Source organism: Podarcis liolepis (genome assembly GCF_965112155.1).
Source record: "Podarcis liolepis genome assembly, chromosome: 2".
NCBI lineage: Eukaryota > Metazoa > Chordata > Lepidosauria > Squamata > Lacertidae > Podarcis > Podarcis liolepis.
Genome location: NC_139555.1, coordinates 55,590,956 through 55,616,572, shown reverse-complemented (window position 1 = coordinate 55,616,572; position 25,617 = coordinate 55,590,956). Strand labels below are relative to the sequence as shown.

Genomic DNA, 25,617 nt, shown 5'->3' with positions numbered 1-25,617 from the left:
TTGGAAGCCACGGAAGCCAAGCCAGACATTTGGCTTCCAAAAATCGTTCGAAAATCAGAACACTCACTTCCGGGTTTCAATCATTCAGAAGCCAGTTGGTTTGGGAGCCAAGGCGTTTGAGATCCAAGGTACAACTGTAAATAGTAGGATTCTGACTAATTGGGACATGAAGAGAGAAATACAATCTGGAGAGGAATTCCTACTCTAGCCTATGCCAAACAACCTGGCTAAGCAAGGGCCATTAAGAAACAATAGAGGGTCATTGAGGGCCACTGGCAATGCAATAAAACTGTCCTTCCCTGCTGTCCTAGGGTGTGAACAGAGACAGGAGATTTGAAAGGTTGCCAGCATAACTGGACATGATGTCAGTGGAAGAGTTTGGGGCCTTTATGTAAGCAAACCATATAGCAACCATATAGCAAAAAGGGGCCATGAGAATTCAGTGGTGAGGAAAATAAAGTATTTGTACGCTCAGATGGATTCTTCTTCCAGCACCAAGACTGGCACGGAAAACTCACCCTTGTGTGTATTTTATAAGTTTTGATGCCAAGTCCTGGCCCAGATTCTACCCCTCCCCCCCAAATCAGTTTTGAAATGAGCACTTTGGAAAGTGTAGGTACTGGGGAGATCCTTGTGGATAACTGCACTGCTGCAAGAGAAGCCCAGAGACAGATATGAAGGGATTCCAGCACACTTGTGAGGCAAAGGCTAGCAGTGGGAAATATTTTTCAGCCTTGGGACCACATTCTTCTGTTCAACCTTCTGAGCACTGAATGTCAGCAGTGGGCGTGGCCAGGGCCAAAAGTGGATGGAGCAAGAAATGTTATAGGAGGAGGCTAGTTTCCATACATCCCCCTTTCTAAGCCTCCATCCAGACAAACAAGAAACTTTCCAGCCAGGCCCCAAACACCTGGGAGTGCAAAGCAGGGTCAGTGAAGGGTGTGGCCTGGGTCAGATAAAGAGGCTGGAGGCCCTATTCCTCCCTCCCTTCCCGCCCCCTCCAGTAGACAAACTGTGAGTGTTTTATGCTGAAGGGATGGCGCCGTCTGGGAGAAGCACATTCGGAGTCTGGGTGCTGGCGAGTTCGGAGGAAGGTGCGAACTATGCTCCAATCAGCGACCAGTCAATTGATTGGTTGGTTGTAAATTGCCTTGGGTTGCCCTGGGCAAGATAACACGACTAACAAATTACATAAATAAAATAAAATACCGACTAATAAGCTGCCATGTATTGAGTTAGAAAGACCACTGGGTCCATCAAGTTCAGTCCTGTCTACACTGAACTCCTCTGGTTTCAGGCAGAGGCGACACCAGGGATCGAACTCGGCGCACACGAACCTTTTGCATACAAACCCCAAGCCCCCACCACTGAGCTACGGTGTCCCGGCGCGCCCCACCCCGCGCAGCCAGTGACGATCGGAGCGTGCGCAAGAGCTGCTTGGGGGAGGGGGCTTTCGGAGTGTCCCACCCCCTCCCGCCTGCCTTATCCTGGCTCCCTCCCACAGCAGCCGCTAGGGGGGCGGAGCCACAGAGCTTATAGACCACGTACGTGCGTGCGTTGCGTGTGAGAGCAGGACTGCGCGCGCACCGCGGGAACCCGAAGAAATGGGAATCTCGCGAGACGCTTTCCCGCCTCCCCTTCCTCTGGACGGGACAGGATCTTTCGAGATCTCTCTCTCTCTTTCTCTCCCCGGCTGCCTCTTGTAGCGCCCGCCCTCCTGCCCTCCCTTCCCCCTCCTCGCGAGGAGGCAGCCACAGCCGCGCGCGCCGCTGCCGCCGCCACTCATTTAAAACTGCCCGAGCGGCCGCTCTGTGAAGCGAACCGAGAGGCGGAGGAGGAAGACGGGACCTGCCCCTGTCCCTGGCCTGCCTAGCCGGCCCTCGCGGCGAGCTTCCTCCCTTCCCTCGGGGGCCCCTCAGGCCGCCTTGCTCCGTCTCCGCCGCCGCCTTCGCCGCCTTCGCCCCCCTCAGGCTCAGCATGTCGGTGGTGGGCATCGACGTGGGCTTCCAGAGCTGCTATGTGGCCGTGGCCCGAGCGGGAGGCATCGAGACCATCGCCAACGAGTACAGCGACCGCTGCACCCCGTGAGTAACGGCGGGCAGGGAGGGCGGGCGAGTGTCGGGGGGACGGACGACGACGACGAATGGGGAGACGGGCTTCCTGGGGGCGGGGGGGGGGGAGAGGCTCCGGGGAGGGAAGCAGCGCAGTTGCGGCTAACTTGTCACGCCGGATCATCCCAAGGAGCCAAGTATGCGGGGCCTAAAGGGCCGGCTCTCATCCAGATTCCCCCTTGCCTTCCCCTCCCCGCCCTCCTTTGTTGAGGTGGGAGAGTCTTTGCACAGGGTCTTTGCGACACCTTTTTTCCCCCTCAAAGAAAAAAGGGAAGAAAGCGGAGGCTGAAGGTTTAATCTATGAGTAAGACGAGCCCCTGCGCCGAGGAGGAAGAGGAGGAAGTGCCTTTCTCTTCCCCACCCCTCTCCTTCCCCACGTGCGTGCGCTCGGGGGAAAGATGGTGCATTAATGGTTGGAGGCGACCAGCCGGGGGAAGCTGCGCTACCGCTTTGCGCAGAGGGGGCCAACCGGGAGGATCTCGTGCTCTGCGTTCGTGGGGTTGCAAAATGCAGCCCATGTGGAAGCGTCATTCGTTGTTTGTTTCGAGAATATAGTTCTGTGTTGCTCCCATACTGTCCTTTGCTATTCTTGTGTGTCTGCTTTAAATGCCTGAAACCATCTGTGATAATTGATAATTGACCTTCTTTCGGATTTGTAAATTTACCCCATAAGGATGGCTTTCTCAAATGGTATGTATATCTCTGCATGGTGCTGATTTGTGGGTCCTTCTGGTGTCAGCTGTGACAGGAGAAGTAAAAATTTCTGCCTATGTATTTGGGTGAAGAGCTGAGAGGCTTGTGTTAAAAACCACAAGTAAAGCTCTCCGTAAAAAGGTGAGGCAGCAAAACACATGCATTATTGGGAAATAAAATTGCAAATGTTGTTGAAGCCAGCACTTCTCAGCTGGTATGAATTCTGAGTTTGCTTGTTTGGTTGCCTTCTCTTGTTGTATTTTTGGGATAGTTTTCTTATGCACCACACACAGTATGACATTTGTATTGTGCTTTTTTATTGAAAACTCACCAAAGTGTCACATAGTTGTGGCAAGCTTGATTTTCAGAGTGGTCCCAATAAAGGCGTGTCCCATTATGGTATTTTAATCGACCAGTATGGCTACCTTTCTTTTTATTGTCTGGTGAGCTTTGATATCTCACCACCAACCATGGTCAAGAACAGTGGCGTAGCGTGGGGGGTGCAGGGGGCCCGGCCGCACCGGGCGCAACATCTGGGGGTTAGGGTTAGGGGGCGCAAATCCACGGGTTAGGGGGCGCAAATCACTTGCCTTGCCCCGGGTGCTGACAACCCACGCTACGCCACTGGTCAAGAATGCCTGTGTTCCTTTGGGAGGAAGGGTAAGATATAAATTGATGCAGAATTCAGTAACCAGGTTGTTCACCGGGGCAAGACAGTTTGAGCATATTACACCAATCATGCCCTGACTTTACTGGCTGCCAGTGAGTTTCTGGGCCCAATTCAAAATGCTGGTTTTGACCTATAGAACCATAAATGGCTCAGTACAACAATACCTCAAAGACTGCCTCTCCCCATATGAATGGGTCTGGATCCAGTGGTCATCTGAGGCATTCTTCGTTTGCCTCCCCCATGAGAAGTCCATTGGGCTCCCCTTTTGAGGAATGCTCTGCCAGGGGAAGTTCTCCTGGTGCCTTCATTATACAACTTTAGGTGCCAGGCAAGAACATTCTTCTTCAACCAGGCCTTTTGCTGACATCCTATATCCTTTTAAAGGTGTGATGGGGAAGGCGTTGCTGGCAGCATTCGAAATGCCCATTGTTCTAGGTGCATTTTGCGACAAGGAATTTCATTAATGTGAGAAGTTTCTGAGCTCTGGGTGCAGTACTGCGCCTAAGATTTCAGATTAAAACTGCCACTGCTGGAACAAAAGAAGGACCTTTTTCTGCCTCCCCACTTCCAGCTACTCTCTGAGGACTAGAGAAGGGGCCCTCATAAGAATATTAGGGAGGTAGGCAGGGGAAGTATGGTTTTGGTTTTTGCAGTCTTCAGATGAGGACTAGACCATGTGAAAAATGAATATAAGATTTTAGTTGCAGTTCATTCATTATTAGCTTTGTATTCTTGTTATATAAAAAGTGCCCCTAGACATTCTGTTGTGGCACCCATAACCTAGGTTAAGTTGCCATTTAGCTTTCATATCTCAGTTTCTAACACTGGTTGCTGGTTTGTTTTGTTTTTATGTTTTTAAACAGGTCAGTATTAACCCTATATTGCAGATATTATTTGTGAGTGAGTTAGTGAGAATTGACTTGCCTACCTAGTAAGCCTGCAACTGAGGTGAATTTTGAAATTGTGACCGTGACTCACATCAGCTCTTGGTACCAACGTTTTAGAACTTGCTAAAGAATGGTTTTTTTATCCCATGGGAGGCCAGTTGTACATGGAAACTAAACTTTCAGAATGTCAAATAGATTGTCTTAACTTACAGTACTTAGTGAACTAGGAACAGGTATACAGGCAACTCCCTGTTGGCGCGGGGATTATGTTCCGAGTCACTACGTGTGTCAGCCAGTGTTTGAAATTAGCCAGGTAGCTCTCGGCCACTTGCTACCAAGTGAAGATGCCTGGGTGCTACGATGGCACCTGACCTGACATCTCCACCATCTGGAGGTGCATGCCTAGGGATCATTGGAACTTGACAGTTTTCACACACTCATACCACATCCTGTAAAATTCTATCAGTTATAGTTATCTGTACAATCATAATAAATTTCAGGAACCAAAATGCTTTTTCTGTGCAGCCTGAGAGGGAGTAGTGAACAACATTATAGGTACAGTAATTTTTGTAGCTTGTCTTCACTTACCCCACCCCACTACCCTGCTCACAGTTGTGAAGAACATTCATACATTATAAATGGTCAGTGTCATCATTAAGAAAAAGAGGTAGGAATAAGCCAATATTTATGTGTACTGTCCCTGGATAAAGTGACTTTTCTTCAAGTTTTCAAAGTTCTTAACCTAGCTCAAGGTTGTCATCTCAACTAGCCAGATGTTTAACTGATAATCAATCAGTCCATCATTTGAAAATGCCCCCAAATGGCAACTAGACATTCCATTTTGGCAACTGTAACTTGGTTTAAGGAGCCATTCAGCCCCTAGCTTTTATATCTATATCTATATCTGAGTTTTTAACGCTGCACCTGAGCCTCAAGTGACAGCAAAGGATCCAGGAGTACCCCAAGCTACGTACCCACTCCTTCAGAGGGGGCGTAACCCCATCAAGAGCAGGTGACCTCAAATCCATCTGGTCTAGGGAACCACCTGCTAACAGTGCCTCAGTCTTACTGGGATTGAGCTTCAGTTTGTTGGTCTCATTGTAATGGAAATGATGTATCAAGGAACCTAAGAACTTTAAAAGTCTTGTATTCATTTACTTATTTCTGAGACTTTTATACTATCATTCAGTGTCTGATATGTATTCTGAGGGTGGCATACAAAATAAATACAAGTTGCTATTAAGCATTTCTAAAACTGGTTTTTGCAATTAAATTTGCACTTTCTGGTAATCTTTTGAATTCCTAACACTTAAATTGTGGTGAGGAATGGCCTAAATTTCAAGCAAAACAAGGAGAAAGACAATCCAAGTGCAATTTGCTTGAAACAAACTATTCTTAAAGTAGGGAAGAAATGTTAACATCTGATAAGTTGTGATTTATGAACAGTTGAGAGCAATATAGTGTCACCTTAGTTTCTGGGTGATGTCAGTGCTTTTTATGGTTTCTGTTTTTATTGCCTTTTATAGTGCACTTGAGGGCACTGCTAATGTTGCATAGTTTATTTGAGTTTGCTACCAAGATGGAGATTGCTGTCTGCCTGGAATTGCTGTTACCAAAATGATGGCACTACGGCGCTATTTTCAAGAGCTAATTTGTGTTTAGGCACAATTTTATTCTAGGATCTCCTTTTGTGAGATACTGTATCCGTCTCAGTACACTGCTTAAAGGGGTTTGGATGTATCTCATTGTGTCCACATCATACCCTCTGACCACAGTTTGCATGGTGGTCTCTGCAATTAGGGCTGTTGTTGGGTGTTACTAGACCCTTAGTAGGCTAGTAAAAAAATGCTGTTTTTTATGGGCTTTCTGATTTGTGCACGACTGTATGTGCAGTGCCAGGAAATAATTAAATGATTTGATTCAAACCTTAAAATGGTGGAAGAGAGCTGGAGAGTTCTCATGGTGCATGAGGAGAACCCTTCCCGGAGCCCAAAGAAGAAATCAGTGAGGACAGAGGAAGCCCCCAAAAGGAGGCACAGTGGGGCTTTGTTTACACTGCCCAGCCTCCCCTCCTAACTGCTGATGTGTGGGGTCGTGCAGCAGCATGGCCTCCCGCTGGCCCCAGAGCTTCAATTCCATTGTGGATATTTTTGGATACAGTACAGTGGTGCCCCGCAAGACGAATGCCTCACAAGACGAAAAACTCGCTAGACGAAAGGGTTTTCCGTTTTTGCGTTGCTTCGCTAGACAAATTTCCCTATGGGCTTGCTTCCCAAGACGAAAACGTCTTGCGCTTTTTTTTTAAAGCCGCTTGAAGAGGCGCAGTTGCGACAGACCGTGCTTCGCAAGACGAAAAACATCGCAAGACGAAAAGAGGCACCACTGTATTTTTGGTATGGATTGAAGAGAGGTAGGGTTTTTAAAGGGTGTTTAGAGGGTGCTCCCCACACATGTGTTTGGGGGCCTGGAATATAACCTCCACTAAGTGGGGTGTCGTCTATATTTGTCTAGAAGGAACCTTTACTCAACCTGTCCAGATGCAAGACTGGTGCATGTTTAATGTCATCATGGCCTTTGCTGTTAGTCTGACATTGTAGGTTTACCCTGAGAAACAGGTTGGTAGAGGAACTCATCTCTTTTGTAAATACTAGCATTAGTTTGTAAAACTTGCCATGTACAGGAAAAGTATACATTTTGAATATGTTAGTAAATATATAGTGATGAAGTAAAAATGGTTAGAAACATATTAACTAAAGTAATGTCATCAATACCAGAAAAAAATTGCACGGGCTCAAAATGCATGTTTACAGAACAGACCTTCTGTTTTACATCTAAAGGTTTTTTTTAACAATTATTGAGTCATGCAAGTTATAAATAAAAAGTGCTTTGTTTGCCTGGAACACGGGGGCAGTTCTGGCAAGTGAGGTGTATTCATAGCAATAAGTTGCATGGTTGTCATTAAAACTGATGACAAAACACCCTGACAGTTGTGCATAGGTTAGTTCAAAGGGGACATAAAATCTAATCTCATCAGATAGTGATTTATCCATGACAACTGAGTTATTGTCAGCTCTTCCACCCACAGCCCACCTCCTACTGATCTAGTACAGAACACTGGATTTGTGTGTCCTGCTGTATGCATTAAGCCAGATATAATTTGGGACAGGCCCATGAAATCCCAAGCCACTCCAGATATAGTGGCCTTGGCATGTATGTTGAAGTCCCCCAAGGCCAAAAGCCCCCAAGGCTTGGCCAGGGAGACTCTTATGCAGCAGCATAGGTGGTATCCTTAACAGAATCTCAGTCCTGTTAACATGTCCTTGCCTGACACATCCACTGCCATATTCTGTTTTGTATTACCTGTATAATTACTGTACATGTCCTTGTAATGGCTTGATATTCATTTCCCATGAAGTGAATCCCCAATTCAGTGGACCTAACTAACTTGATTTTGACTTTAAGAGCCAATCACTAAAATAGCATAAAAAGCAATATAAATAAGTATGGTATCATTGTTCAAGAATATGCAGATATTGGCCTAAATGTTTACCCATGAAAAGTGTTGCACCCTGGGAATCACTCAATTGAACGATATAAATAAATGTCCTTTATTTTGAATATTTGTATTATAATAAATCTGTATCTAGTTTAAGGAGGGGTGAGTGGATTTACTACTTCTGTAGCATCGAACATGTGCCAGTATCAAGCATATGTGTAAAATAAGGTTTTATTGCCTTAGTCTGATTGATATATTTTAGAGGGCCATTAATCTGTGTACTTGATAGTTTAGAAACAACAGGCAGCACAGTCTTGCTATTTTGCAAAGTTATTTTTCAGTATTCTTGTGATTTCAATTTTTGAAATAGTCAAATGAAGCAACATCTTTCTACACAGGAATCAGTAGTGCTGATATTAACTTGGCTTCACCAGATGGGGCTTTTCTGTCCCTGTTACTTCAGCACTCCCCCAATCTTCAGGAATAGATTTTTGGGTAACCCTTGGGAATGGTGTGGGGGAATCCACCCTTGCGCAGACAGAAGGGGAACTTAGGATCCAAACTGATGATGCAATGAATAATCGTTATAATATGCTTGCTTTAGCAGTAAAAGTTAATCCCTGAGATAAAGGAGACAATAACAGCTTAGAAGAAAGTTGTGGGTGGATTGTGTTAATATTTTAATTCAGAATAAAGGCATTCATAACAAGTAGATGTCAAGGAAATAAACAACTATCTGATTTTTAGAAGACATCTGAAGGCAGCCCTGTATCGGGTTTTTATTTTGATGTTGTAGTATGTTTCGAAATATGCTGTGAGCTGCCCAGGGTGGCTGAGGAAACCCAGCCAGATGGGTAGGGTATAATCAATAAAAATATTATTAGTGGCTGTATTCCATAGAAGTGATCTATTGGTGGCAATTTTAACTTTACCTAGCTGATAGAAAACCTCTTACAAAAGATCTAGTATTAAAGCAGATATTTGTAAAATGGATCCCTTTGATTATAATGTTTTCACATCAGGATAAATTGATTTCAACCTGTGTCTTATAACTGAACATGTTCTTCTCTTTGTAGGTCATGTATCTCCTTTGGACCCAAGAATCGTTCAATTGGAGCTGCAGCTAAAAGCCAAGTAAGGATTTTTTTTTTTTTTGTATTTGGCAACAATTAATAGAAACACCAATATAATAACTAGGATAGTAGTAAACCCCCCCCCCACAAAAATACTGAAAGCAGAATTTCATAATGCAGTTTTATTAAATATTTTCTGCTGGCTGCATTGATTTGACTTTTTAATGTGTGTGTATGCTGTATGCACTCTGTACTATATACCTGTGTTGCATATCATGATAAACTGGCTGGGGCTGATGGAAAGTTGGGGCCTAAAATACCTGGAGGACACCAGGTGGGTGAAGACTGTTTTACAAGATAAATTAAAGAATGTGCCTGCTCTTGTTCGGGCAGTGCTAGGGGCCAGAGTTGCTCTCGAGCTTAAGGAGTTATTGAGCCCTTTCCCCACTGAGAAACACTAGTTGTGGCACTAACTTTTGGCAGATGATTTGGCCTGCTTTCTGAGCTAAAGCAGGAGAATGAGATCTCTGTGCTCACCAGTGCTGGAGCATAGTGCCCAGTTCTCTAATCAAACTGTACTAGAGAATTCAAATAGAATAAATCTCATTATTTTACTGTTAGAAAGCTAATTGTAAATGTGAATTTCCTGAGGAGCATGTTAATAGAATTATCAGGAATATGCACAGCTGTCAACTTTTCCCTTTTCTTGCGAGGAATCCTATTCAGAATAAGGGAATTTCCCTTTAAAAAAGGGAAACGTTGACAGCTATGAATGTGTAATGGTAGTATCTTTTATATGCCACTTCCAGTAGATTTTCAAATGGTTATTGCTGGCTTCTGATTGCTTTTGTGATTGCTTATCTCTCCCCCCCCCCAATGCACTTGTTGCTTTATATATAACATGGAAGAACAAATTAGCTATAAAGTATGATTCATCAGGAAGTATTAGAAATCTTCTATGTTACAAGATGAAACTAAACTTTTTTGGGGTTTTTTTATAGGTAATTTCAAATGCAAAGAATACTGTACAAGGTTTTAAAAGATTTCATGGCCGTGCATTTTCGGATCCCTTTGTTCAAGATGAAAAAGCAAAGCTTGCTTATGAACTTGTCCAGCTTCCCTCACACTCAGCTGGCATCAAGGTGAGTTGGTATGTATGTGTGCATTCAAACACACGTACAAATATGCACATTATAGTGCCCCCTCCACGTGGTGATGTTTGATAGAAGTAAAAACAGTAGAATCCTTTTGGAAAATATCGAAAAACAGATATGGATGTGGTTTACTTCCTTTAGATGTTATTCTGATCAACACTAGAAATGCTTAGGGCTTTCTTGAATGTTGCAACATTAAAATGTGTTTGCTTTGTTTTATATTTCCACTAAGGTTATGTATATGGAAGAAGAACGAAATTTCACCATAGAGCAGATGACAGGAATGCTGCTTACTAAACTAAAAGAAACTGCAGAGAACGCGCTTAAGAAACCTGTAGTTGACTGTGTTGTATCTGTAAGTAGACAATATTTGCCTTAGTTTCTGTATGGATCTTTTGTAAATGGAAAGAGTATAATGGAATTTCAATCAAATTGAATGGGCACTTTGTCCCTCTGAATTTGGTTAACATGAAAATCTCCTGACTAGATTTTAATTCCTGTTATTTTAGGAATCTTTAGTTTTCTCTAAGTTGCAACCAGATTTCTTTGTGCTACTTAAGAGTACAATTAGGCAAATATTTGATCTAGCAAACCATTGTTTAAGTTATCACATCTCGTCTAACATTATTGATAAGAGTTCATCTGAGACGGTCATCAATGTTGGACAAGATGACTCACCTTCATTACGTAATAGTAATAGTAGGGGAAGGAGAGATGCCATTTACAAGTTTACAATTGGTCTGCAGATATGGCAGGGGCAGTTGAATTGCAGCTGGAGCTTCTGGGAAAGGCAAAGGAATAAAAATGCATTTTGTACTTTCAAAGCTATGTGGAGGTCTGCAGGCTCTCTGCTTTTCTGGTGTTAGGAGCTCCCAGCAAGGGCAGAGCCAAAGCTAGCCTTTAATTTTCTAATTTAGAGCTGGAAGGGGGATGTTATGCTATGGAATTCACATACCCCACGTTTAAGTTTGGAATTTCAGAAGTGCAGCATGTAGTCAAGTACAAAACTTACATGGAAGGAGGGTCCTTGTCCAAATGTTTGGCTTCCAAGAGCTGCCAAACTCTGTGAACCTCTGCTTAATATTGCAGCTTCCATCAATATTATTCTGGAAACCAGCCTGTGTGATTTCACCCTGTAGTAAAGAAGTGGGTTTGTTTGGGGTTTTTTAAAGTTAAGAATTGGTATGTTAATGTTCAAAGAGATGACCAGTGTTTTACTAATGAAAAAGTATTATTATTTATTAAATTTGTATACTGTTCTTCATCTGAAGATCACAGGACAGTTCATAACATAAAAATACAAACGGAACAGAAAATACAGAATAAAACAAAGAAACCAATAACCCCCTCCCACAAACACATTATAATGTGTTACTGTTACTGTAAACTGCAGTTTAGTTTAAAAATATGTACCCCAGAATTTGAAAAACTTTTTGTTGGACTTTGTTTTGGAAAATTAGTTTCTGTAAAAATATGCTTTTGTCTCTCTTTTAGGTTCCTTGTTTCTATACAGATGCAGAGCGGAGATCTGTGATGGATGCTACACAAATTGCTGGACTCAACTGCTTGCGATTAATTAATGAAACTACAGCAGGTGACTACTTAATTGTAATAAATACAGTGTGATGGCTGTTCCCATAAAGCTTAAATCATTCAGGTTCTTTTGTATTAGGTTTGAAGGGTTCACCTGCTTTATTGTTGGTGTTGAAGGGTGAAATCATTTCCAGACACTGGCTGAAAACTTTAATTTTTGTCTTGGGGCTGGCTCACACATGAATGGACATCACTTGCTTACTCGACTTTTTATGGCTATTTCTGTAGAAGGGCTTTGAGTTGGCACTGGGTGAAATGAAAGTTCTGTCTGGTAATAAAACTTTGATGGCTTATTCATACATGGTCATCACTTGATGACAGTCAATGCAAGGTGAGCATTCGTATGTGAACTTGTTCTCTGGATGCCAGAAGCATGTAAGACATGCTTAGATTAAAAGGTTTGAGGAAAACAAATGCTTCTGTTTTGTAGTTTTATTTGGAACTTTGCAAAGCAATTAATATTAAGACTTGTTTGATAAAAATAAAGAAGCATCCAGAATCCCAAGGAAATCTTTATGGAAGCATCTAATGAGTTTATAGGGTAAGGATGGGGAACCTGTTTCCCTCCAGATGTTTCTGGACTACAACTCCCCATCATCCATGACGATTGACCATACTTGCTGGGGTTTATGGGAGTTATAGCACAACAGTATCTGGAGGGCCACGGGTTCTCCACCTCTGTTATACACTATAGCATTTGTGCTTTGATAGCTTAGCTTTCTAATAATTTGCAGCCATATAAAGTTTTATTTTATTGTTGCAGCTACATAATTGGGAAAAATCATTTTGTTTAAAAATAATGTATCTAGCTAGGAATGAAAATGTATTTCACTCATAGTGAACTGAACTCTCTCTAGTTGCTCTGGCATATGGGATCTATAAACAAGATCTGCCTTCATTAGAAGAGAAGCCAAGAAACGTCGTGTTTGTTGACATAGGCCATTCAGCATATCAAGTTTCAGTATGTGCATTCAACAAGGGAAAATTAAAGGTAAGTAAAGCTATGCACTTATTTTAATAATGGAATATATTGATTTTCTGGTATACAAAATGTTAGAGTCAAGAAGCATTGCTATGTCAAGATAACAAACTGGGTCATTAAATACATGTAATGTTCTAGTAGTTGCTGCTCTGTCATCACTTCTGCAAAAGAACACAAAGGTGTGATGGATCAGGCCAGTATTCCATCTAGTCCAGTATCTTTTTCTCATAGTGTTCAAGCAGATACCTATGGAAAGCACAACAGCACTTTCCCCTCCTGCAGTTTCCAACAACTGGGATTCAGAAACATATGGTCTCCAGCAGTGGCATGTATTCTGCTTAAAAGAAAACTCATGAAAGGTGTTAAGTTTTTTTGTGGGTTTTTTTGGTAGATAATGCATTCTCCACAGATGAAGTCAGTCCAGTTTTTTCACTGCGCCTCTTACGGTATCTCATCTTTCTTGTAAAGATGTCTGGATTGACTCCAGTGTCAGAAATGCACTGTTTGCACAGGCAGTCATAAAGTACTCCTCTTAAAAGCGGCAGTGAGAGAGGGTTCAGCAGCTGGTGTTCAAGCTAAACTTTCTTCTCCCTGCCCGCAGTTATTACAGAGCACTACTCAATAACCATATTGTAATCCAGCGGTTTTCAACCTTTTTGAGTCCACAGCTCCCTTGACCAACTACATTGTTTCTGTGGCACCCCTGTGGGGCTCAGGAGCCCAGTTATGTCACCCCTTGCTTGCAGAGCTGGAAGCTTCTCACCCCTTTTTCAAACACCTTCCCTTCTGGCGTCTTCCCTCAGCACCCCGACCATCATTCAAAGCACCCCAGGGTGCCACGGCACACTGGTTGAAAAGCACTGATCTAAACTATTTGTGGGGGTCACCTGAGAAGTGGTGGATAAATAACAAATATGTAATGTCCCATTGCTGTTCAAACCTGTCATATTCTTATTCCAAAAAAAAATTCATCAAAAAATATGTAACACACTTTGCACACAACAATGTGTAGGCAACTGCTTCATTGCCTTGTCAGAACAACTCAGTAGTGGTTCATATATAGAAGGCTATATATTCCTTCAGGGGTTCACCCATAAAAAAAATAACAGCTGATTGGATGCCTAACTTCTGTGCCTTCAGTGACTCACACATTTAGTTTAGCTATCATTTCAAAGAATGTTGGTTTTGAAAGGTCTCTGAGACTGGGTGAAACTTGGATGCCTTCCCTGAAGAGGTTCTATGAAATAATGGTAGCCACATTAAATGTATGAATGGCAACTTAGAGTTGTATGCAGTGAAGCCATCATTTTTGAACAAGGACTTCCACTTGCACAACGAAACTTCTTCATCACTTCTCCCCCCGTGCCCTCAAAATCTGTTCTGGGGGTTCCCCCAACTAACTGAACCAGATTTGGTGGGGAGGAGAGGGAGGGGAAATTCCACTGTGAAATTGGAAGTCCTTGTGTGAGTGGGTTGACTTGGCTGAATATGACTTTGTGGTTGGCCAGGTTGCATGCTGACACAGACGACATGGAAGTGGATAGGCTGGTGTAAAGCTTTCAACGTGCTGGTAATTTTCTCTCACACCTGAGCGTCCTGTTAGTGCTCTGTAAATAGTAGGGATGTTGTATAACTGTGTACAACGTTCTGTGTTACAATAAGCAATAACAATCATTGTGATAATTTCTAAACCAGGCACTGATTTGAGTGAAATGCCAGTTTGAGCTAATCAAATCATTAGTGATTTAGAATATTGAAAAGTAATTGTATTTAACTGAGATACTTTATGCCTTCTCTTGTAAAGGTTCTTGCAACAGCATTTGACACAGTACTTGGTGGCAGGAAATTTGATGAAGTATTAGTAAATTATTTTTGTGAAGAATTTGGGAAAAAATATAAACTAGACATAAAGTCCAAAATTCGTGCACTGTTGAGATTATCTCAGGAATGTGAGAAACTGAAAAAGTTGATGAGTGCAAATGCTTCTGATCTGCCACTGAACATAGAATGCTTCATGAACGATATTGATGTCTCTGGAACTATGAACAGGTAACTTATTTTAATTCAGTGTATTCATTTTTTTAATCATATGAATTCTGAATGTCTCTGAATGTCTTTCATAGCTAAACCAATGAAATTGCTACTAGCCAGATGGGCAGGGTATAAATACATTATTATTATTATTAGTATTAGTATTAGTATTTATTTATTTACATATAGCAAGATGTGATTCCCCCCCCCCGACCCACAATGTACTTGGGGATATCACTAATTCAGTGCTTAGATTACCTAAAGCAATAGAAACTCATTCCATATTACAGATTTAAGATAATAGAAAGAGGAATGTTTGCCACAACCTGTTTTCATCATGGTCGAATATGTTGGATGCAGCTCTCTAACCCTTTACTAGAACTGGAGCTGAAGCCTGGAATAGGTGAAGTAGTAATAATCTCAAAAGAGGAGGTGGTTGCTGAATGCAGACTTAGATAGAATTTTTTTTCAAGAATAACAAAATTTATAATTGACTAACAAGTGCAAATATGAAAGAAAATCTGTGTAAAACGAGCTTAACACCACAAAAATTTCTGTAAAGTATATGCTGGGTATGATGATAAATGTTAAAGGTGTGGATCACCAAAGGGAGATATGAACCACATTTCGTGGTTGTGGCCAGTGATAGACACTTTTGGGGGAGGAACTGATGAATCTCACACATGAACCTGTGATATACACTTGGACCTTTTGACAATTTGCTTCCATTATTTAGGTGATAATCTTAAGCAGAAGAGTTAGTTTGGAGCTAAATGATTAATTAGTATAAATTGATTTAAGGGGTGTGTGGGTGTGTGTATGTATATATGTATATGTGTATATATATATATATATGTGTGTGTGTGTGTGTGTGTGTGTATATATATATATATATATATATATATATATATATATATATATATAGTGAATTATATATTTGTAGTGTTACAATTTAGTAGAATCCTGTACAATAAAAATAAATATAGGATAATATCCAATGCTAGTAATAGTAAGAAAGAGTGTTATTGGAATCAATAGATTTAAGTAACTTAATAATAATAATATCATAATAATTTATTATTTGTACCCCGCCCATCAATTAAGATAATTGATTTCAGTAAGTGGGTGTACTTGAATATGACATACCATACAGTCTCAAATATAAGCCGCACTTTCCCCCCAAATTCCGACCATGAGAAGTTAAAGTGCAGCTTATATTTGCAACTTTGCAGTACGCAACCAGGAGCGTGACTCCCCCCCCCCCCCCGCCAATGCAGCCAGGAGCAGCGAGGGGACTGGCTTATATTTGGGGTTTATTTTTCTTTTCTCCCCTCCAATTTTAAAGGCACAGCTTATATTCGGGCCAGTACAGTAATCAATCACCAATAACTGTAAAATTCTTAACATTGCTGCTACTTCTAAATACACGTGGTGTCTGTACCCCTTTAAGTGCAACTTTGTAAATTTTGGAGAGGCAGGATTTAAGAGGCTGCAGGAAACAACTATATTTTATTTTCTGCTTTGTTTTAAAGTATATTTTCATATTTTAACTCACCCACAGGAGCAAATTCTTAGAGATGTGTGATGACCTCTTGGCTAGAGTTGAACCACCACTTCGCAGTGTTTTGGAGCAAGCTAGTAAGTGCCACTTTAGCTCAAAGATTAAAATAAACAGGAAAGGATTACACAAAGTAGTATAATATATGGAGGATTGGTACATTGAGTGTTCTATAATAAAAGGAGTAATCTTTGTTTTAGATGTCTTGTTAGCTTTTTGCTAGGCTGGCTTTGTATCCTCAAGGTAATGTTGTGGTTAACTCATTTTAGAAAACTAATAATACATATATTAAGTTTTTTTGTTGTTTATAAGATTCTTTTATGTTAGAACAAGAGTTAAACTTAATATAGACCAATTGTTCTTCCTCTGAACTGTTGGAACAATAACTCTCTTAGCCATGAAGTCCACTTTCATTGGCAACTGCTGCCCAGTTTACAGTATGTGAACAGAGACTTTCTTGGTGCTAATGAGTGGATCCAGCTGGGATGTTTCAGAGGTGTTCATCTTCCACTAGGGAACCTATTTTCTCTGGAGAGACAGTAAAGTAAAGTTAACTTGATTTGTGTGTATCAAGTATAGCTGCAATTCCAAAATGCACTTGTAACTCACATTTCATCTGGTCAGATTATTCCAGCTCAAATGAGTTCAGACTTTGAATGTCTCAAGTGTCTTTTCTCTTTACAGAGTTAAAGAAGGAGGATATCTATGCAGTAGAAATAGTAGGAGGGTCTACAAGAATACCTGCTATAAAAGAGCGTGTCAGTAAATTTTTTGGTAAAGAGGTCAGTACAACTCTGAATGCTGATGAAGCTGTCACCCGAGGCGCTGCCCTGCAGGTAGGAGCAACTGTTGGAATATTGTAGACCTTTATTCAGTGTTGATTTGATCCTAGTTTCTTGAATGTTGAGACCTCTGGGTATAGGGCGGTATATAAATAATAATAGTAATAATAATTAATGTTGGAAGAAATATTCATTTAATTGAAAGGTAATACATTTATTTCCTACCTCATCAAGTGTGTTGTGTTGTGTTGTGTTGTGCGTGTGGTTTGTTTTTAAAGGATGTGCTGCTCAGGACACTACATGCTGTTTTGCAGCTGAAATCAGGCAACTTTTTTGGATTTTCTTAAAATCCAATGTATCTCAACAGTTAGACTACGTTTTTGGGAATGCAATACAAATAGAATCTACTTGAAAGTTATTTTGAAATCCTAGCTTAAAGAGGTCCACTGAACCACAATAGCAGATAGACATTGTCAAATCAAATTATATTGGGGGGGGGGTTAATAAACCATCAGTGCTTTTATATTACAGCTGACCTGTGCTTTAATATTGCACAACTTATTTTAATGTTTTTTCCCCCTTTGCAGTGTGCTATTCTATCCCCAGCTTTTAAAGTGAGAGAGTTTTCTATCACAGATTTAGTGCCATATCCTATATCTTTGAAATGGAATTCCCCAGCAGAAGAAGGACTAAGGTAAATATTTAACACTTTAAAGTGCTTCTGAAAGACTAGCTACTACTGTCATACCTTATTTTATACTATATTATGTAGATGTGCATATGGAATATTTGAATACAAAAACTTCAATCTCAGTTGTTTGGCTTATAATGAAACATGCAATAAATTTATTATAAATTGCTATGATTGTTGTAGGATATAACACATACGTTTTCTGGGTCCACTAAACATAACTGCCCCTGTCTGAAATGGCAGGATAGCATGTTCTTAAATAGATTATATAAAGATGTACACTCAAAATAACCTCCCTTCCTATAGTGATTGTGAAGTCTTCCCAAAGAATCATGCTGCACCATTTTCCAAGGTCCTGACATTCTACAGAAAAGAACCTTTCACGCTGGAAGCTTACTATAGTTGTCCTAAGGAATTGCCTTACCCAAATCCTGCCATAGGTATGTATGCATAAGAAAGTAATGTTGACTTTGTAATATCACTGGAGTGAGAACCTAATTGCCAGTTTCCCTCTAATTAATTCTGTTGGTGAGATTCTTTTAATATTACTGCAGCTTCCATTGTGCTTAGGTTTTGAATGTGTAAAAACGGGGAACTAATGTAAATATTAATTTGGTGTAAAGATGCCTACTAAATGGAAAGGTAAAAGCTATGTAAAGATGAGTTTTGGAACCAGTTTTGTACTCTGTTGGGGATGGGTAGGTGTTGAGTGCATGCCAAAATCAAGCTTCTCACTCAAATCACAAAATGTTTTGCTACTATTAAAATAGAACCACATGCTTGCTGTTAAGAACCACCTTAAAATTACTGAATTTGCTTATAATAAAGTTACTGTCTTATTTTCCTGTTTAGCTCAATTTTTAGTTCAGAAGGTAATTCCCCAGAAGGATGGAACCAGTTCAAAAGTTAAAGTTAAAGTCCGAGTAAACATCCATGGCATTTTCAGTGTTTCAAGTGCATCACTTGTAGAAGTTCATAAATCCGAAGAAAGTGAAGAGCCTATGGAAACAGATCAGCATGCAAAAGAGGAAGAGGTAACTTCTGTTCATTGTCATATGCCCTTGTTAGCCTAGCTTTTAGCAGTACAGTCGTACCTCCGCTTATGTATCCCTCCGCTTACATAAACTTTGGGATACGTAAGCGGCAACCCCAGGTTTTTGCCGCACGCGCAGAAGCAGTCCCTCCCGTTGCGGAAACCTCGGGATCCAACCAGAGCTCCAGAAAGGATCCTGTCCGCATCTGGAGGTACCACTGTCTCTTACCACTGATACGGGTTGTCCAGAATAATGAACTTTGCAAACACAGGATTTGAAACATTCCTTTAACAAGGAACGCTGAAGTTGCTGACAATTAACTTTGACTGCGTCTTCACATGTTCAGTGAAATAGACTATGCAGCTGTCCCAACAATATAAATACATTTAGGTAAATATATAGGAAACTAGAATGTACCCACAGGGATGAGGAACCTGTGGCCCTCCAGATGTTGCTGGACTGCAGCTCTAATCATCTCGTAACCGTTGGCGCTGATGGGAATTGGAGTCCAGTAAAGGCCCATGTTCTCCCCATCCCTGATGTACATTTTTTTTTAAAAAAAACAAACCCTCAAGTTACTTGTAAATAGTCTTTAAAAGCCAGAAGAACATATGTTATTGTCAAACGTATTGTGCTCTTGCTGAACATTACTGTTAGGGGTATGTGCTGTCTCTGAACTTTAACGCGCTTAGAGAATTTGCTGAGAGAGGACTTTGACAAGTGAGAGAGCCTTTGCAGTATGAGAAGTGAGTTCCTCCCTTTGCTCTGAAATGGAGAGCTTTTCTGCCTTCCTTTAGTAGTGGAAGTGTAGAAAGAAATGTACTACAAGGACATGAAAGAAATTCAGTTGGCTTTCTGTCAGTCACATTTAGTAAGATCTGTTTCCTTGATCTATATTCAAAGCTTTATTCACTAATTTCAGAAGATGCAAGTAGACCAGGAAGAACAACAGAAGGAGCAACAGAAGACTGAGGAACACCAGCAACAAGCACAAGCTGAAAACAAGACTGAGGCTGAAGAAATGGAGGTAAAAATTGTGTGTTAAACTGAAATGTGTTGACCAATAGCCTCCCTATCTTTGTGAGAAAGTTAGAACATATGCTAGACTAAACAGGCATTTTCTCTGTTTACATATTACTTCAATTATAAAAATACTTAACAGGACACAGGTAGCCAGAGGGACTTGAATAACAGTGATTTGTTTTAGTGTTGAGTTCTTAGTGAGAATGCTGGTGCCCAACATAAAAAAGCTTCAATAAAAAGAACTTGAAACAAATGTCTAGAAGCCACAATTGATTTGTCACGGTTTCTTTTTATGTTTTGAATTCTGTTTTAATGCAGACAACTCAAACTGGATCAAAAGAGAAGAAAACAGATCAACCTCCTCAGGCTAAAAAAGCTAAAGTAAAGACTACGACCGTTGACCTTCCTATTGAGAATCAGTTGGTGTGGCAGATAGGAAAGGATATGTTGAACTTATTTATTGAGAATGAGGTAAGCACTAATGTCAGTGGAGAAAAGTTTTTTACAAATTACTGGTGGTTGATGCTGAGGTGAGGGGATCATGTAATAAATCACAAAGGCACAAAGTAACCTTATTTAAATTGAAATGAAAATGTAATAAGTATGTTTCTGACAGGGCAAAATGATCATGCAAGATAAGCTGGAGAAGGAACGGAATGATGCCAAGAATGCTGTAGAGGAATACGTTTATGAAATGAGAGACAAACTCTGTGGCGTGTATGAGAAATTTGTTAGTGAAGAGGTAAGTGCTTCTAAAAACAAGTGCCATGAAAGTTAGGATCTGACCTGTTCATCCAGTATCAGCATTGGTGGCTTACATAGTCCACTAATCAGAAAACTTTCTCTATAAATCATTGATGGGCAACCTCTGCCATATTGACTTAGTTTTCCCCAGCATAGGTCCTAATTTGGCCAAGAGGTGGTTCCACCAAGTTATGCCTACCTGCTACATACAGAATGTCATGTGAGCTGAAGATTCATGTCACTTTAGTTAAGCTGAAATGCATTGTTCGTTAAAAAAAAAAGTACCCACAATTTGCTTTATTTAAATTTTTTCCTAGGATCGTAATAGTTTCACTCTCAAGTTGGAAGACACAGAAAACTGGCTATATGAAGAGGGTGAAGACCAGTCAAAACAGGTTTACATTGATAAATTGACAGAATTGAAAGTAAGTGGGACTTCAGAAACTGTCAAACTTGACTTAGCTGAAACCTGACACACAAGGGTCTATCTGCAATACATGAATGCTGCTTGTGCATTGTAATTACCGTGGGAAAACATTCTGGCGGCTGGGGTGGAGAGTGAACTAGCTGTGCTAGGATTATACAGGCTCATCCAGGTTGGCCAGATTGTATACAGCATCCCTCCCAACATTTTAGGAGGGCAGTTCAGGGTACCCCTTCCTCGCCTGCTCCCACTCCACCTACCTTTCTCCAGTCATCATCCTCCACAGCACCCATCCTGTGCCATGTTGGCAGAAGCAGTGCAGGCCTGGCCGACCTTCCGGCAGGCCACACCCAGCCTGCACTGCATCTCTTGATACGACCCAGATCCAAGCACCCATCTTGGGATTGGGAACAGAAGCCAGGGCGGCTTCTGCCAATCCGTCATGTGCCAAATAAATCGGGACACTTGAGGGGTCTGATACAGTAAACCTGCAACTTGCACACATTTAACTTGTGTGCATTCAGCTTTGTGTGCATGGTGAAAGACACAAGGTTGGATTCAGTGAGTGGAGTTCTGGGGAAAATGACATTAGCGATCCCACCCACAATTGAACCCAATGTGTTTTGTCTATATGCAATTTTTGCTTTAGGCACAATCTGTAGAACATAACCCCTGGGTAAGTTGCAGGCTTACTGTATAATTGTTAACTTTAACATGTAAATTATACACTTGTAAAGCAATCACAACAAGCATCTTGAATCACCAGCTTTCCTTACAAGATATTATATTTTGAGCTTTTTTTTCTATGTTGCTACTACAGTTCTCTGCAGTCAAGACATAAGCTGCTTTTAAAATTAATATGCTGTGTCTGTCTTCAGTCCATGTGTAACTCATCTTACAAGTGTGGTTCAGATCAATAACTGTCTTGGTAAACTTCTCTTCAGGCTGTGGGACAGCCTATTCAGGTACGATTTCAAGAATCTGAAGAAAGACCAAAAGCCTTTGAAGAACTTGGAAAACAAATCCAACTCTACATGAAAGCTGTTCTTGCTTTTAAAGCTAAGGTATCTTTATCTTTTATATGACGTTAGTATTTCAAAATTGTCTTAAATATTTTCAGTAGTGAACTTTAAGGCAGAAATCCTTTTTCCTTTTCAGGGCCGTATACGATAAATTTTCAGGTGATGGCTATGCTTGGAAATTGTAGTCTCTTCCTCTAGCAAACAAGCAGATTTTACTGCTTATCCTCCCTCTTAACTTGATATGTTTTAATCAGTACAGCATGATATAGTACTCTTTGTTTAGTAGACCACCAGGATTCATTCATTCAGATTATTTTGTCAGACTGAGGCTAAAGTTTTTTTATGATTTACCAAAAGGAGGAAGTGTAGAATAGCATTACTCTACAAAGTCACATTTCACTACTTAAAATTTTAGGATGAACAGTACGACCACTTAGATCCTGCAGAAGTGGCCAAAGTGGAGAAGAGTGCAAATGATGCAATGGAATGGATGAACAACAAACTCAATCTTCAGAACAAGCGAAGCCTGTCTTTGGACCCTGTTATCACAGCTAAGGAAATTGAAGCAAAAACAAAAGTAAGTAATAATTTTGAAACTGCAGGGGAATGATGAAGTTACGAACCTAGGGAGCTGCCGCCTTATATGAAATCAGATCATTGGTCCCATTTAGCTCAGAACTGTCTGTACACAGTTTCTCTCAAGCATTTTGGACAGCAGTATTTCCCAACTTTACCTGGAGAAGCTGGGGCATTTGATATGCAAAGCAGGTTTTTTACCACTGAGCTACAGTCACTCCCCATAAATTGAGTTAAACTAGTGTTGCACAGTGCCTTTAATTAGTATATTGATATTCTTGAATTTTCTACAACTCAGAGAGTTGCAGAAATTATTGTACATTCTGATTCAGTTGGTCCATTCACATATATTTTTTCAACTGTTTTCTTAACCTTATGTTATGGTTCATTTATCGACCACTTTTTGTCCCAAAGGCCTCCAAAGCGGTGAACAATATATTAATCCATATCCTGCCCACTGCAAACATACAGCTGCTCCAGCTTCTCCCCTAGGAGCAAGCCAACACACAACTATGTTATTATTTAACAAATTCATAAACTGCTTCAGAGCATGAAGTTATCAGTGTAGAAGACAAAAATGGAATAAAGCACAAAACCACAAGCTCTAAAAGCAATAAAAAGTATAACGATCTAAAAACAATAAAACTATCTCTGCAGACATACAATTAATAATCTGTAAAAGAAACCACTCACCCACATGGCTCCTTCACACTTCTCCCACCCCAAAGGAGGCACCCAAAGCTGGTGGTGACCAGCTGCCAATTGTGACCTCCAAAAACTAGGTTTCCCTGCCTTCCCGCTCCCCACCCCAAAATGTATTGCTGTGGAAAGTTGTTAGGTGTCACCGGCAGTTTGCTGGCAAAACCTTCCAGCCACTTCAGGCTGTTTTTCCCCAGGTACTATAGAAAGAAGCTATGGAAGATAATGTTGGTATCTAGCTGCCAGCCATGGTCCTGCTACTGCTACATTTTGGAGAGCAACCTTAACATAACTTTACTTAATTTCCTGGTGTGATGTGTTCTGGTTCTTTCATTTTAGGAACTGATCAGTATGTGTAATCCTATAATCAACAAACCTAAACCCAAGGTGGAACTTCCAAAAGAGGATCAAAAGCCAGCAGAACAGAATGGTCCAGTAGAAGGCCAGGGGGATGGCTTCGGAGCGTCACAGACTACAGAACAGAGTACTGATTCAACAGCCCAAACATCTACAGAAAAGAAACTTCCTGAAATGGACATTGATTGAATCACAGTTCCTTGTTTATATTAGAAACTACAATAAAGCTTTAAGTTTGTCAACTTTATTATGTTCTGAGTATAAACGGGGAGCCAAGTGAGAGCTGCAGCTTCTCACACTAACTCTTTTTAGATCAGATTGGTCAGTATAAAGCATATTGACTCTTGGGTAGCTTAATTAAACGGTCAGATAGGTTCTTTCTTTTGCCATGACTTTAAAAGCCCACCAGTAACCACTTAGATTTGCAGTCACAGGTGATCATTTTAAAAGCGTGAGGATAACAGGAAGATAATTTTGTTCTAATCTGCCACTAGGTTTCTATTGTGAATTGCAGCAGCTGCATTTATAAGTATTGATAGACAAGTTCCAGAAGTGTTTGCAGTTCTGGTTTTATTGCACAAGAGTAATATAGCAAAATACAAGTTTGTGATCTGTCTACAATTACAGAGACAATAATGGCATGTTTCCTAGCTGGAAGTATAATTCATTTCACATTGTGCCATTGATAAGTTATGTGAGGTATATGGCGCCATGGATCAGATTACATGTTTGTGCTAAATTCAAAGAATTGAAAAGGCTGGAGTGTTTTTTCCAGTTCATGTCCGCACTCCATTATTGATGTCCTGGGCATTGTATCAGATTGTTTATCTGATATGCAGAGTAGCAAATATATACCTAAACCTGCTATTAGATATGCAAAAATGTATACTCATGGTAAAGTCGCCCCAGCTATATGAAATGCTGTATAAATTTCTGTCTCTAGTTGAAGTAGTTGCTTATGCGGGGGGAAAGAGGATACTGCTTGCTGTCCACACTTCTGGATAATTCTGATTGTTAACCCTGAAGAGGATATTTGCTTCCTTCATTTTGGAAGTGCTTAGCTTTATCTTCTGGGCAAAACAAGAAGTCTGACAGTTTCTCTCATGTGCTCCTCTACACTTTGGCTGTTTTGCTTCTAGTATTGATAATTGTCATATAAACTTGTATGTGTTGAAATAGGAATGGATACATCCATACACATTGCAAGAAATAAATGCACTGGATTGTACTGGATTTTTTAAAACCCATTTATTGGTGAAAGACACAGCTTGGATTCAGAAATCTGCCAACAAAAGGGGGTGAGCGGAAGCCCACTTTTCTGTTCCCCTGAAGTTCGGAGAATCCTGATAAGTGGTGTAGGGGGTATTGCAGAAAAGTGAGCAGGTGCAGGGTCCTTTGGTCCTCCAGGAGGGGGAGATAATTTTGGCAACAGGAGGCAGGGGAAGAAATGTCAGCTTCTGCTTGCCTCCCTCTATTGCCAAATCTCTCTTTTTTTTAATCTCAAGAAATCTATGAGTTGAGTCCAGTCTTTTTGCAAATAGCTTCTTGTAAAGCAAGAAAACACTACCACACAACTGAGGTGGATTGTTTTAAGAAAGTAACGTTCTTTCATCAGTTAAGTCATACCTTAAAATCACACATGGATCAAACAATCGGTTCCGTTAGTTTAGACTAAACTGGTACTCTGCTACAGCAAAGTATTGTGTGCTAGTATCAAAGTGGTTCTTTAACATGCAGAAGTCCATTTTTTACCTCTGGAAATATCCAACTTTTAGTTAAAACAAAAATCATTGATTATGGGCTAAGAGAAGACTCCAGAGATCACCTTGAGTCTAAATGACAACTCAAAATATTATTGTTTTTTTCTACCTGTTCATCAACTGCTGCCTGTAATTGACTGGGCAACCCTTCTACTGAAATAAAAGCTTTAGGTCTATGATGCCCCATTGTTTTGTCAGCTTTTATTTCATCGGGGGGCGGGGAATAGTGCAAGTTTCCTTAAATCTGGGGGAAAAAA

General features: G+C 40.7%; 1 protein-coding gene across 1 annotated transcript; it reads left to right on the top strand.

The window, feature by feature from the left end:
- The first annotated feature begins 1,407 nt into the window (after positions 1-1,407).
- On the top strand, positions 1,408-25,541 carry HSPA4 (heat shock protein family A (Hsp70) member 4). The gene is made up of 19 exons (XM_083487853.1): positions 1,408-2,084; positions 8,934-8,991; positions 9,932-10,072; positions 10,317-10,439; positions 11,579-11,678; positions 12,535-12,668; positions 14,464-14,708; positions 16,252-16,328; positions 16,933-17,084; positions 17,618-17,724; positions 18,028-18,161; positions 18,574-18,755; positions 19,678-19,782; positions 20,097-20,249; positions 20,395-20,520; positions 20,840-20,947; positions 21,891-22,010; positions 22,384-22,545; positions 23,583-25,541. The coding sequence occupies exons 1-19, from the start codon at positions 1,978-1,980 to the stop codon at positions 23,787-23,789; spliced, it is 2,541 nt and encodes an 846-aa protein (XP_083343979.1). The 5' UTR covers positions 1,408-1,977; the 3' UTR covers positions 23,790-25,541.
- The last annotated feature ends 76 nt before the right edge of the window (positions 25,542-25,617 follow it).